This window comes from Canis lupus, chromosome 32, assembly GCF_003254725.2.
Source record: "Canis lupus dingo isolate Sandy chromosome 32, ASM325472v2, whole genome shotgun sequence".
Lineage (NCBI taxonomy): Eukaryota > Metazoa > Chordata > Mammalia > Carnivora > Canidae > Canis > Canis lupus.
This window is the reverse complement of record NC_064274.1, coordinates 34,511,671-34,526,440: the sequence shown is the minus strand read 5'-3', so window position 1 is coordinate 34,526,440 and position 14,770 is coordinate 34,511,671. Positions and strand designations below refer to the sequence as shown.

The 14,770-nt window shown below is 32.8% G+C and overlaps 1 protein-coding gene across 1 annotated transcript in view; it reads left to right on the top strand.

Annotated features, from left to right (window-relative positions):
• LOC112671696 (bifunctional heparan sulfate N-deacetylase/N-sulfotransferase 4) overlaps positions 1-14,770 on the top strand; it is a 284,811-nt gene that overhangs the window by 149,679 nt on the left and 120,362 nt on the right. Inside the window, exon 4 of the mRNA XM_025465993.3 lies at positions 2,632-2,786. Within this exon, the coding sequence (XP_025321778.1) occupies positions 2,632-2,786 (155 nt within the window). The remainder of the gene's footprint in view (positions 1-2,631; positions 2,787-14,770) is intronic.

The window sequence follows — 14,770 nt, the reverse complement described above, 5'->3', positions numbered from 1 at the left end:
TAAAGTGAATAGAAGCATTTCTCAAACATTCTGTATTCAAAGCACAACAGAAGGATAGGAGAACTATCAATTCATTCATTGCATGTGACATAAAGTAATTCTTTCTAATCTGCACCTCAGTGGGCTACATTATGGCCATAAGAGAGAAACACTTGGTTTAAACATTTCATGCTTAAAATCTATCTGAGGAAATGATAAACTTCTCTTCATTTGGATTTCAGTGTTTGATGTTCTCTATATTAACAAAAGTCAATGAATTGCATGTCTACCGTACTAATAATTTTAGCTAAAGTTAACAAAAATTAAGGATCCTGTCTGCTCAACTGATTCATAAGATTTTATCACATTCAAAACTTCTATTTCTTTGCCCTTTGTCGAGTAGCAATTGTTACAAGTAGTACGGTGCCAAAACTCTGATTAGCCTGATGGTCCTTTACCTTTTAAGAACTATGGATTATGAACAGCATCCCAGAAATAATGCATATACATAAATCATGCAAAAGTTGGCATGCACCTCAGCAGACATATGAAAGCTCTGAAGTTCAATGACATTATATAAATATGAACTGAATTAAATTATTCACCTATTCACTGCTTTGGGGAAGTGGCACAATATAGTGTAAGTTAAAGGAATCCAATCTCTGACCTTAAGAAATTAATAATCTAGGCAAACAATGTTTTCAAGAATTTGTAAAAATATGTAAATTTAGAACACTAAGGATAAACCTGTAGATATTATTTTTAAGAAGAGATCTTGATATTTATGAAGTGCTTACTACCTGCAAGTCAAGATATTAAGTACTTTAATAAATCAATCTCAGCAGTTTAGCGCTGCCTTCAGCCCAGGGTGTGATCCTGATGTGGGATCGAGTCTCACATCGGGCTCCCTGCATGAAGCCTGCTTCTCCCTCTGCCTGTCTCTCTCTCTCTCTCTCTCTGTGTGTGTGTGTGTGTCTCATGAATAAATAAATAAAATCTTTTTTAAAAGATAAATAAATATATCTTTTCACAAAGACCCAGTGAGATAGATATTTGTATCCCCATTTTAAACCAGGAAACCAAGATTTAAAGAAGTTGACTTGTCCAAGGTCACAAAGTCAAGTAAATGGCAGATGTAGAGACTCTACTTCTGTGTTTATTGATACCAAATTACACTTTAACCATTTCACAGCACTATTTACTACATGATCAGTGAAATCTTTATTATGGGACACATAAGTGAAGCATTTGGAGAAGATTCTTTAAAAAAAATACCTTTAATATTTATTTGCTTAGTATTAAGTTAAGCAGCCATTGGTAAAACATACTGTATTGTGGGAAAATAAACCAAATAAGTGTACCTCACACTCTAAGCCAGAATCTGTTATTCTACTTCACTTAGTTAAGTATCTAGAGACCAAATAGGAATCAATTCTTACATTATTGATCCAGAACATTTTAAAATTAGACTGCATATCATAAAATTGTGCAAAAAATATGATGTCATACAGTAAGAATACTTGCACTTATCTGCAACAAAGTGAATTCCCTGGGAAGTAAGTTGTAATTTCCTTTTTCTTTTTTCACTTGTGGCATGACAGATGGTTTTTACAATGCCTTGAGCACTGTTAACAAATTTTCTTAATAGAGGATGAAAACTTTATTTTAGTTTCAAGTTCTCAAGTAAATGTTCTACTGTGTTAATGACTTCATTGTTTAAGTTTTATGAAATATTGACATTAAAATAGGAAATGTATACGTTCATAATATTCGTGTTAGAAATGTAAGGATACAAAAGTAATTGTACAGTGTTAACTTTTAAAAACTAAGTAGAAAAAGATTTAAAAGAAAAATACTGAAATGTTTCCACTGAATTGACTCTAGATGATGATCTTTGTTTCTGTTTTGGTTTTGTTTTGGTTTTGAGCTCATCTGTGCTTTTTTGTCACTCATTTAATAAGCATATATTATTTTTCTTTTTTTAAAGATTTTATTTATTTATTCATCAGAGACACACACAGAGAGAGAAGCAGAGACACAAAAGAGGGAGAAGTGGGCTCCATGCAGGGAGTCCGATGTTACTCGATCCGGGTCTCCAGGATCAGGTCCTGGGCCAAAAAGGCAGCGCTAAACCACTGAACCCCCCAGGCTGCCCATATATTATTTTTCTAATCAGGAAAAATTTAACAAACTTCATCAGTTGAACTTTAAGCTCAAATTTAGACTCATATGCAAGAATTTTTTAGAATAAAAAGAATCACCTGTGATCAGGTTTCCCTTTTGCATGCAGTAAGGAAGAGAATTATCAGCTAGTAATTTTAAAACAAAAATAAATTGTCTCAAATGAAGTCTGTTTATTCAATCATCACCATATGCTAGCAGTTCAATAGTGTCAGTACAAAATACCCCTAAGTTCCAAATTAAACAACTATCTGCACTTGGGGCTATCACACCTACCCCAATTCACCCTAATCCCCAGCCACATTGCCTTTGATGTAATTTAGATTATGGTCATTTCTTTTTATTATTATTAAAGCAATGCAAAATAGGATTTAATTATCAGTAGTAAGAAGAATAACAAAAATCTGACAACACAATCTTAAAGCCAACATAAAATATTCATTTAAACATTTTTAACTTTGTGTTTTACAGGGACTGAAGAGGAAGATGAAGGAGATGACCTTCTGCTTAGGTCGGTAGATGAGTTCTGGTGGTTTCCTCATATGTGGAGCCATATGCAGCCTCATCTCTTCCACAATGAGTCATCCTTAGTTGAACAGATGATTCTCAACAAGGAATTTGCACTGGTGAGCATATTTAATTGCAATATTTTTCAAACTATGAGTTTTGATGTATCAGTGGATTGTAAAATCAACTTACTGGGTTGAATACAACAGTTATAGAAGATATCAGAGAGTACATCATACATATTAGGGTATATAATGCTTTGTGTTATTTTTGTTTCATGTATATATATATAGCCATGATGTGGTATTAGATGTATTTCAAGGGGATCCCTGGGTGGCTCAATGGTTTAGCACCTGCCTTCATCCCAGGGCATGGTCCTAGAGTCTTGGGATCGAATCCCACATTGGGATCCCTGCATGGAGCCTGCTTCTCCCTCTGCCTATGTCTCTGCCTGTCTCTCTCTCTCTCTCTCTCTCTGTGTGTTTGTGTGTGTCTCATAAATAAATAAATAAATAAATAAATAAATAAATAAATAATCTTTTTAAAAAATTAAAAACTAAATGTATTTCAAAAACTATGTAATTGTCGGAAAGTTACTGACTTTGTTTTATAGAATAGTTATTCTTGTACCTATGAGGAGGAAATATAGTACCTTCTCCATTGTATTCCTGATACATTATAATTATCTCTCAAAAAGCATTTATTGTAAGGAGAAATGAATGGATGGATAAACTAAATCATTAGAGCGATGATTGTAAACCAGTGGTTTTAAACTCTAGCATGTATCTTTTTCACCTAAGAGACTTTTTAAAACACAGAGTGCTGGGCCCACTCCTAAAGTTTCTGTTTCAATAGATTTTTAGAGAGGCCTGAGAATTTGCATTTCTAACAAATTATCAGTTGGCCCTTAGGCCAAATCTAGCCTGCTGTTTGCTTTGTAAAATTAGGTAAATATTTCCTTTAAAAAAATAAACTTACCTTGAGTAAGCATGCTAAATTCTCTCTTTGCAGTTACCTTGACAATAAACTGTTTATCATTTGACTTAAACCTCCCCTACCTCACTTGCACCGTGAAGGCGTGCTTTTTAGGTATGTGGGTTATATTTCATAATGGCTGATTTCACCTGTTTGTATAATTTCTTTTTTTAAAAAACCATGCCAAAAGTATTGGGAAAGACTCAGACATAATTGCTTTGTAATGAAACGTTGAAAGCTATTTAGAGTTCATTCAGAGCAATTACATTTGTTTAGTCAGTGTGGCTAGATGCTAGACTGAAGCCTATAAATACATTTTGTAAAAAAATGATCTTATTATATGTTGCATTGGCAAAATATTACAACTAAAATGAAGTCTGTTAAACACACAGACTGAAATGACATTGTTCTTCTCTGGAGTTCTCACCTCCGTAAAGCTTCTCAGGACTCTTCAAGTAGTGACTTTCAAACCCATCTTGAGCTGGGTGTGACAACATAGGATGACAATCAGTGTGTTGTCCAGAGAGCCAGGGAATGTATCTCTTTCCTCTTAAATTATTATCTTTCCACATCCAGATGACACTGCAAAACCATAACAGTATCAAAATGGAATAGGATAATGGAAAACACTACATGAGATATTGGCAGGCTATATTTTAGTCCTCACTGCAGGTAACAATTTCTAATACAGATGAGGTCTCATTTATTGTCTTCATGCCTCAGTTTCCTCCCCTGAAATAGTAATGATTCCCTTTTTCATTCTCTTAACTACAAAGTTTTTAGATAATTAATTTACATCAGCTCATCTGCCAACCAAAAGCACTAGACCAGATAATCCACTGATCAATTCCATTTCTAAAATTCTGTGATCAGTGACATCAGTCCACAAATTTGGAATGAACAACTTGAAATAATCATCTAGTTGCAATTGAAGCAATTATGGAAAGAGATTTTCAAACTAAATGACCAATTTAAACTGAAAAATATCAAAAGTGTTTAAATCTCTCTCTTTTTTATTCCAATCTGATATTCCTTGGTATGACCTTGGCTGGCAGAGGGGTTATCAGTCAAAAGCACAGTTATTCTCACAACGCTTACAAAAATGATTCAAATAACATATTAATAGTTTTATATTGATGTTTCAAGAGCAGTTAAACAATCAGAATGGTTTTATTTGTAGTATTTATCTAAATTCTGTATGGATAGAGTTCATTTTCTATTGTAATATGTCTAAAAATCAAGAGAGAAATATATTGCAATACTATTTTTTTACTGCTCCATCATTTTAGAAGAGCTTTTATTACTGTAAAGCATTGCCATTTCTTTTGTCAAAAGCATTTTTTATTGAAGTATAACTAATAGTGTTATATTAGTTATACTTTATTATTCTAATAAATACTATTAGTAACTATTATATAATTATATATATATTAGTATAACTAATATTAGTTATACTAATAAAGTATAAATAAATATAAATAAATAAAGTATACTTTATACTAATAAAGTTATATTAATAGTGTTATATTAGTTTCAGCTATATAATACACTGATTCAACAATTCTGTACGTTATTCAGTGCTCATCACTAATAAGAGTACTCTTATTTCCCTACATCTATTTCACCCATCCTCCCACCTACCTCCTCTCTGGTAACTGCCAGTTTGTTCTCTATATTTAAGAGTCTGGGGTTTTTTCTTTTTTGTTTTTCTCGTTTTCCTTTGTTCATTTTGTTTCTTAAATTCTTCATGAATGAGATCAAAATGGTATTTTTCGTTCTCTTCCTAACTTATTTCACTTAGCATTTTACTGTCTAGTCCATCCCTGTTGTTGCAGATCTCATTCTTTTCTATGGCTGAACAATATTCCATTGTGTATATATACCAAATCTTTATCCATTCATCTATAGGTAGACACTTGGGTTACTTCCATATCTTGGCTCTTGTCAATAATGCTGCAGTAAACATAGGAGTACATTTTTTTTGAATTAGTGTTTTCATTTTCCTTCAGTAAATACTCAATAGCAGAATGGCTGAATCATATTGTATTTCTATTTTTAGCCTTTGAGGAATCTCCATACAGTTTTCCACAGTGGCTACACTAAATTATATTCCCACCAATGTGCACAAGAGTTCCTTTTTCTCTACATCCTCATCAATGCTTGTTATTTGTCATCTTTTTTAATCTAACCATTCTTACAGTTTGTGATATCTCATCATGGTTTTGATTTGCATTTCACTGATGATTAATGATGTTGAGCATCTTTTCATGTGTCTGTTGGTCATTTGTGTCTTGTTTTGAAATTTGTCTATTCGGGCACTCTGCCCATGGTTTGATCAGATTGGTTTTTTTGGTGTTGAGTTGTATAAAGTCTTTATATATTTTGGTTATTAACCCCCTATTGGATATATCATTTACAAATATCTCCTTCATTCAGTAGGTTTCCTTGTTGTTTTGTTGATGATCTCCCTTGCTGTGCAGAAGCTTTTTGTTTTGGTGTGGTCCCAAAGGTTTAATTTTGCTTTTGTTTCCCTTGCCTGTGGAGACATATCTAGAAAAATGTTTCTATGGCTAATGTCAAAGAAATTACTGACTATGTTTTCTTCTAAGAGTCTTATGGATTCAAGTCTCACATTTAAGTCCTTAAGCCATTTGCATTTATTTGTGTGTATTGTATAAGAAAGTGATCTGGTTTCATTGTTTTGCAGGTACCTGTCCAGTTTTCCCAACACCATTTGTTAAAGAGAGTACATTTTTTCCATTGCATTTTCTTGCATCCTTTGTTGTAGATTAATTGATCATATAATTGTGGGTTAATTTCTGGTCTGTCTTTTCTGTTCGATCAATCTGTGTGTCTGTTTTTGTGCCAATATTGTACTGTTTTGATCACTATAGTTCTGTAGTATATTTTAAAATTTGGGATTGTAATACCTCCACCTTTGTTCTTTCTCAGGATTGCTTTGGCTAGTTGTATTCTTTTGTGCTTCTATATAAATTTAGGATTATTTGTTCTAATTCTATGAAAAATGTTGTTGGTATTTTCATAGGGATTGCATTAAATCTATAGATTGCTTTGGATAGTATAGATATGTTAACAATACTGGTCCTTCTATTCCATAGGCATAGAGTATCTTTTCATTTGTTTGTGTCATATTCCATGTCTTTTATCAGTGTTTTATACTTTTTGGAGTATAGATGTTATACCTCCTTAATTAGGTTTACTCCTAGGTATTTTATATTTTTAATGCAATTGTAAATGGGATTGTTTTCTCAATTTATCTTTCTGCAACTTACTTATTAGTGTAAAGAAACTCAACATTTTACTGTATATTAATTTTGTAATTGTAATTCTGTAATTTGTGACTTGGCTAAATTTAATTATCAGTTCTGATAGTTTTCAAAGCACTATTATTTCTAAATCCATGCACATTTATGTTGTGGTGTGAATTCATGTGTGTATATATAGAAAGTTATGTGTATGTATATGCTTAATCTATGAGCACATGTGTATAGAGTATGTGAAGGTGTTTGTGTGCATATATATGCATGCATGCTTATTACACGAACATATATGCCTTGTGAGAGTGTGTATGTTTGTGTAGAGGGTGTTAGTTGAATGATAAGTATAGTCAACCAAGATATGTTAATTTTAAGATACTATGCTTATAGGGCAATAAGGCAGGCAGTAATATTTTTTGATTCTTTCTTTTAGTAAACCATACATTTTTGCTTTCATTCTGTTGCTTGAGCATCTCACTAACTAGAAGCAATGCTTCAAAGATGACAACAGGCAAACAAAAACCCAAGAGAATGAGAAACATTGGCTAACATTAAGGTGCTTGATGAAAATGTTACCAGAAATCTTTCCTTGCTCAACCCATACCTCTTTCTCAAATCTAGAGATCAAGAATGCCAGAGTTACTTATTTTTATTCCACAATAAATGTATGGGGGTGGGGAAGAAATTAAGAAACAATGTCTCCAAGTTTTCAGCTTTGTGTACAGACTCATTAACATTTTCAAATTAATAAGGCCCATTTCTTCACTAATAGTAGTAGTAAACCATAAATATCCTGAACAGATAAAAAAAATTATCTTCACTGATAACTTTTAAATAATTATCTGTTTTTCTTGACATTTTGTTAAATAATCATGCATCTTATTTATGAGTAAATAAGTTAAGAATTATTGAAATAGGGGCACCTGGGTGACTCAATCAGTTAAGCGTCTGCTTTCAGCTCAGGTCATGATCCCAGAGTCCTGAGGGTGAGTCTTGTATTAGCTCCCTGCTCAGTGGAGAGTATGCTTCTCCCTCTGCCCTTCCCCTGCTCGTGATCAATCTCTCTCTCTCAAATAAATAAATGTTTTTTAAAAAAGAATTCTTGAAATAAAAGCATACGTTTTTAAATTCTACTTTTAAAATGCTACAAATTTTTATTAATTCTGCTTTTGTTTTCATAATTAGGCAGAACATAACATTTCTGATAAGAAAAATGCTAACACTTAGATTGTTCTCATAGAAACTCAAACTTATCAAAGAGTAACTAACTATGGAAAATATTTAAGTATTACTTATGCAGGGGTTTTAATTAAAAAACAAAAAGAATTTAATGTTGGAATTCATAACACAAAGGTATAAAATTGAGAGAGAGCTGCCTTTCAATAGCCAATATGCCTATATCTTTACTAAATTATGCAGTATACAGACTTATGTTGTACAACAAATACAAGATATCAAAAAACCCTGATAATTATAGTTAATAGGGTATTTCAAAGATAGAACATTTAGAGAAGGTAAGAATATTTAATCAAAAATAAATTTGTGACCAAATATTGACTTAATGAAAGTTCACTAGGGAGCGAATAATGTTTTTTGATGGCTCAATAATGAATAAGGCAGTCTGTGCACTCAGCAGAATAGACACTTACATAAGCATGAAAACTTTAAATAAAATACAAAGAAGCAAAACATCCAAGCATAGACAAATTCGAAACATGTTTGGCAAACTGCATGAACTTTTGAGAGATCCTGAACTTTTATAACCTAATCTCAGAAATGAGATTCCATTATTTTTACCATATACTATTCATTACAAGATAGCCATTAGGTCCAGCACATCATCAAAGGAAGGAGAATTCAACAAAGTAGTGAATACAAATAGGAAGAAATCATTGGAAGTCATTATGGAAACTCGCCTTTACATCTAACTAGAAATAAGAAATACAGGGAATCCTGTATGATAGATCACATTTATTCTTTCATTAATTTAAAAAATATTTTCATATGAACTAAAACATTAAACTCCAAATCTTTATTCTAAGGCTTAATGCCAATTACATCCCACTAAGCCAAAAATGTTGATTCATCAAACACTTCTCTTTCTCTCATCCCATCTATTGCCTTTAGTTGAAAATATATTTAGACATGTTGAGTTCTCATCACCTCTTACTACTAACAACTTAGTCTAAATAATAATTGTATCTTTTTATCAGCTTTATTGATATTTATATTAACATACCATACAATTCACACATATAAACTTCAGTGATTTTTAGTGTATTCACAGATTTGTGCAAACTTCACCAAAATGCATTTAAAAACATCTTTATTGGGGCAGCCTCGGTGGCTCAGCGGTTTAGCGCTGCCTTCAGCCCAGGGCCTGATCCTGGATAGCCGGGATCGAGTCCCATGTTGGGCTCCCTGCATGGAGCCTGCTTCTCCCTCTGCCTGTGTCTTTGCCTCTCTGTCTCTCTGTTTCTCATGAGTAAATAAATAAAATCTTAAAAAAAAATCTTTATTAGGTAACGGGGTGATGGGTATTAAGGAAGGCACACAATGTGATGAGCACTGGATAGTATATGCAACTAATTGTGGAACACACAAATGCACACACACACACAAACACATTCTTATCACCTCAAAAAAAGTCTATACCCTTTAGCAGTCACTCTCTCTTTCTCCAACTCCCCCAATCCTGGGAAATTATTAATTTACTTTTTATTTCTACAGATTTGTCTTTTTTTAACATTTTATTTTATATAAGGGGAATCATAAAATATGTGTGTGATCTTTTATGATTAGCTTTTTTCATTTAGTATAGTGTTTTGAGGTTCGTATATGTTGCAACATGTATCAGTATTTTGTTCCTTTTTAGATCTAAGTAACATTTCATTGCTATGTTTATTTTATTTAACAATTCACTAGTTAATAGATATTTTCTACTTTTTGGCTATTATCTATAATGCTGCTATAAATATTCATTTATAAGTTTTTGTGTGGACATATGTTTTCATTTATCTTTATATTTACCCAGGGGTGGAATGTTGGGTCATACGGCATCTCTATGTTTAACATTTTGAAAAACTGCCAGACTGTTTCTAAATTGTCTGTACCACTTTACATGCCCACCAACAATGCATGAGGATTCTAATTACTCTGCATCCTAGTTAACCCTTGTTATTAACTGTCTTTTTATTGCAGACATCTGAGTGGGTGCAAAGTAGTATCAAATTATGTTGTGATTTGCATTTCCCTAATGGAAATGATGTTGAGCATCTTTTCATATGCCTATCAACCTATTGGAGAAATGTCTATTCACATCTTTTTCCACTTTTTAGTTGAGTTAGTGGCCTTTTGTTCTTTCTTGCAAGAAACCTTTGTGTATTCTTTATACAAGTACTTTATCAGATCTATGATTTGCAAATATTTTCCCCATGTGTAGATTGTCTTTTCATTTTCTGAACAGTGTTTTTTGAAACATAAAAGTTAATTTTGATAAAGTCCAATTTATCTTTTTTTCCATCTCTTATGCTTTTTGGGTCAAATTAAAAAAAAAACAACTTTGCTTAACCCAAGGTCATAAAAGTATACTCTTATATTTTCTTCTATGAGTTATATAGTATGAACTCATGTGTAGTTCTGTGATAGATTTAGAGTTAATTCTTTATGAAGTACAACTTCATTCTTTCATATGTGGATACTCGGTTGTACCTGCATTATTTATTGAAAAGATTGTTCTTTCCCCCACCAAACTGTCTTGGTACTTCGGTTAAATATAAATTGGATTTAAATATAAAGAAATAATTCTAGACTCTCAATCCTATTATATTTATCTCTATCACTGCCCTCATGCTAAATTTTATTATTTTGATTACTATCTATTCACAATAAGGTTTGATGTTGGGAATTGTGAGTCCTCCAACTTTGTTCTCTTTCAAAATTGTTATGTCTAACCTGGGTCCTTTGCATTTTCATATGAATTTTAGAATCAGCTTATCAGTTTCTGCACAATGGCTGGCTGGGATTTTGACAGGACACCATTGAATCCATAAATCAATTTGAGAAATGCTCCCACCTTAACAATATTAAGTCTTCAATATAAAGTCTATGTACGTGGGCTGTTTTTCCATTTATTTAGGTCTTCCTTAGTTTTTTTCAACAATATTTTCTAATTTTCAGAGTCTGTGTTCCACACCTTTGTTAAATACATTCCTAAGGCTTTTTGATGCTATTGTAAATGGAATCATTATTTACTTTAACTTTCATTGTTTATTTTATACAGAGATATATATATCAATTTATACAATTGATTTTTGTATATAGAACTTGTAACCTTCAAATTTGCTGAATTCATTTACTAGTTCTCGAGTTATTTTAGTGGATTCTTAAGTATAGTTTTTATATAAGATCTTACCATGTGTAAATAGAGATTTTTGCTTCTTTTTCCATTATATGTCATTTTCTTGTCCAATTTCCCTGGGGAGAACCTCCTCTATAATGTTGAATAGAAATGGCAAGCACAAAAATGCTTGTCTTATTCCTGATCTTATGAGGGAAGTTTCCAGTCTTTTACAATTAAACATGATGTTAGTTATAGGCTTTTCATAGATACCCATTACCAAGTTGGAGTTCCTAGGTCCATTTCTACTCAATGGAGTATTTTTATTATTAAAGAATATTGGCATTTTCATACATTTTGAGGGAGGTCTATTCAGTTAATTATGTTATCCCCTTTGTTTTATTGATATATATTACACCATTTGGTTTTTAGACATTAAGCTAACCTTACATTCCTGTGATAAATCTCAGTTAGTGCTGGAGTGTAATGCTTTTTAATTGCTGAATTTAATTGCTAGTACTTTTCTGAAGATTTTTCATGAACATTCATAGACATAGGCATAGGTTTATGGTTCTCTTTTATTATATCTTTGTCTGGTTTTGGTTGTAGGCTAATATTAGCCTAATAGGATTAGTTGACAAATGCTCTTTCTTCTCTGTATTTTGAAAGAATAAGTCCATGATTGGTATTAATTCTTCACATGTTTGGTAGAACTCACCAGTGAAATTGCCTGGCCTGGCTTTTCTGTGTAGAAAGCTTTTTAAATTATTAAATCAATCTCTACTAGTTATACGTCTATTTGTATTTTCTATTGCCACTTGAATCAGTTTTAGTACTTCATGTGTTTCTATGGATTTATCCATTTCACCTAAGTTAGCTAATTTTTTCATAGAGTATTCATAATATTGTTTATGGCTCTTTTAATTTTTACAAGGTTAGTAGTGTTTTTGTTACTGTTGTCTCTGATTTTACCAATTTGAAACTCCACTAATCACCAGCAGCATGTGCTATGGTTTATCAATAATGCCTTAAGGTGCGGACTTTACCATAGTCTGAATCAATAAAGTTCATTCCGTGTTGCAGAAAGTAGTTTCTGAATTAGGTCTATGAGAATCTTTTCAACCGGAGGACTGTTCTTAGCTGTCCTTTTCCTTGGTTCTCTCAAATAAACTTCTTATTTGGTCTATTATTAGCTTGTTGTGAATCTTAATTAAAATAACAACAGTGTTCTCTAAATTACTTATCATCAAAATCTCCATTGTTTTCAAGGTTGACCTTAAGCTTGAACTTTTCCCTACTATATCCCAAATAAAGTCCCTTCTCCTGGAGAGAATTTAGGAGATCTCTCTTTCTTTGACCTGCATCTTCCCCTGGGAAAAATCTTTGTATCCACTGCTCTGGAACTGAAGTGGGTACAATGACCTCCTCTCAGAGTGACACCCAGATTTATGAGCAGGGTACTGGGTTGGGATGGTAATCTCTGATCTTCTCAGTTTGGTTCTCCTGGTTTAAAACCACCACCCTACATTTGAGCTGGAGCAAGAATGAATCATGATTTCAGTATTATTAGTCTCTGGCATCTGAGGTAAAAATGTGGAAGAGTGCTCCAGATCTCTTAGCAGTTATTGCCTAGAATAGAACTTCTATGCACAGAGCTAGGGGCAGGAGAAATTCTCATGGCCTGCCACTCCCAGGGAGAATCACAGCTTTAGACTGGAATCCAAGGAAACAGAAACCCTTGTATTCCTGGCTGCACCTTCCTGGGGTGGGAATTTTGTCATTCCAAACTGAGGCAAGTGGGGAAGGGTGTGGGTTATGGCTCAGATGGCATTTACTTTCATTGTTCTTACCAGTCTTGGTAGATTTTCTTGAATAATGTTTCTTCATTTTCTGTACATCCTTCAGTTCATTTTCCAGAGATTTTAAGTGGTTTGGTTTCTTTTGTTTTTTGGGGGTTTTGTTGTTGTTGTTGTTTTAGGAATTTATTTATTTATTTATCTATCTATTATTTATTTATTTATTTATGAAAGAGGAGAGAGAGTACAAGTGGAGGGAAGGGTCAGAGGGAGAAGCAGACTCCCCACTCAGCAGGGAGCCAGATGCAGGGCTCCATCCCAGGACCCAACCCGAGATCATGACCTAAGCTGAAGGTAGATGCTTAACCGACTGAGCCACCGGTGCCCCTAAATGGTTGTTTTCAAAATAATTTCTATGAGTTTTGGTTGTTTTGTTGGAAGATGGTCCACAGAACTCCTCATTGCTAATTTATAGCAATAGTGCCCCACTGGTGTCCAGCTCCACTCTGGGCCCTTTTGAGTCTGTTCCCCTCAAAGCAGCTATAATGACTGTGTTAACTCCTAACTCAGATCCTGTCACATTTTGCCTCAAAGCCCTCCAAACTACCTTAAAACAGCCCTTATGGCCTTTGCATCTGAACTCTTGTTTCATATGCCCCATGTTCCCATCTGATATTTTAATGGCTGATACTTGAAAGTCCCCAGTAATTTCCCCTGATATGTTAGAATTTCTAGAAAGGGTTTTCAAATTAAAACCCACTGTGGTTTTGAAATAATTTGTTTCTTAAATCTGCTGTGTCTACTTTTTTGTATCAGTACTTTAAATCCTAAAACGGGGTCGGCAAAAAAAATTTTAAGTTTGAAAAAGCGTTAAATAATGAAATCAAATATTAATAGCATTTCCTTGGAAGACAGAGCAGTAAAAATTTGCTAACTGTTTAGTAAATGGAATATTTATATGATCTTGAATATATTTAATAATACTTACAGGAAACCTATGATGAGTAAAATGGTCTTAGGAAGAAAGAAAATAATAAAATCACAGTGGGAAGATTATAGAATAGCAGCCAGAAAACTTGAAGCACACTTATATGAGTACTTAAATGATTTTGTTACTGAATACAGAACATTTATTTATAGATGGCATTTTATAACAGTGTAAAAGTGATTTCTGTATATATACCATGTGGCCAGTAGAGATATCTCCTCATTATTATAAATATTATTTTTTCTCTTTATGTTAAATATACATGCATTTCTCATATATTGTTCAAAAATATCATTTATAGACACTATTTATCACTATGTTCCTTTACCATGACAATATTTTGTCCATCATAATTCTTTATATCTTCTTATTAGTACTCTTGTATTTTATCTGGGATTCTCAAAATTATACACCTACAGATTAAACCTTTAATATATGCTACATCAGATGGAATATTTGTATTACAATGTATGAGCTATCCATTTTTCACTGAAGAGATTTAGCATCTGGATGATTTTATTGTTTTAACCATTTCAGAGAGGATTTTCTAAAATATGATACTTACCTCTTTTAAATTAACAAATGCATACTAAGCATCATGTCTCATTTTTCACAAGTCATAAAAGTTTTCACTGTTGATACAAATGATTTTACTGTGCTCCCAGAGTCGGCTAAGAATATGTTGACTATTTGCTCCTAACCTGTGTTCTTAGAATTTTTACATCTA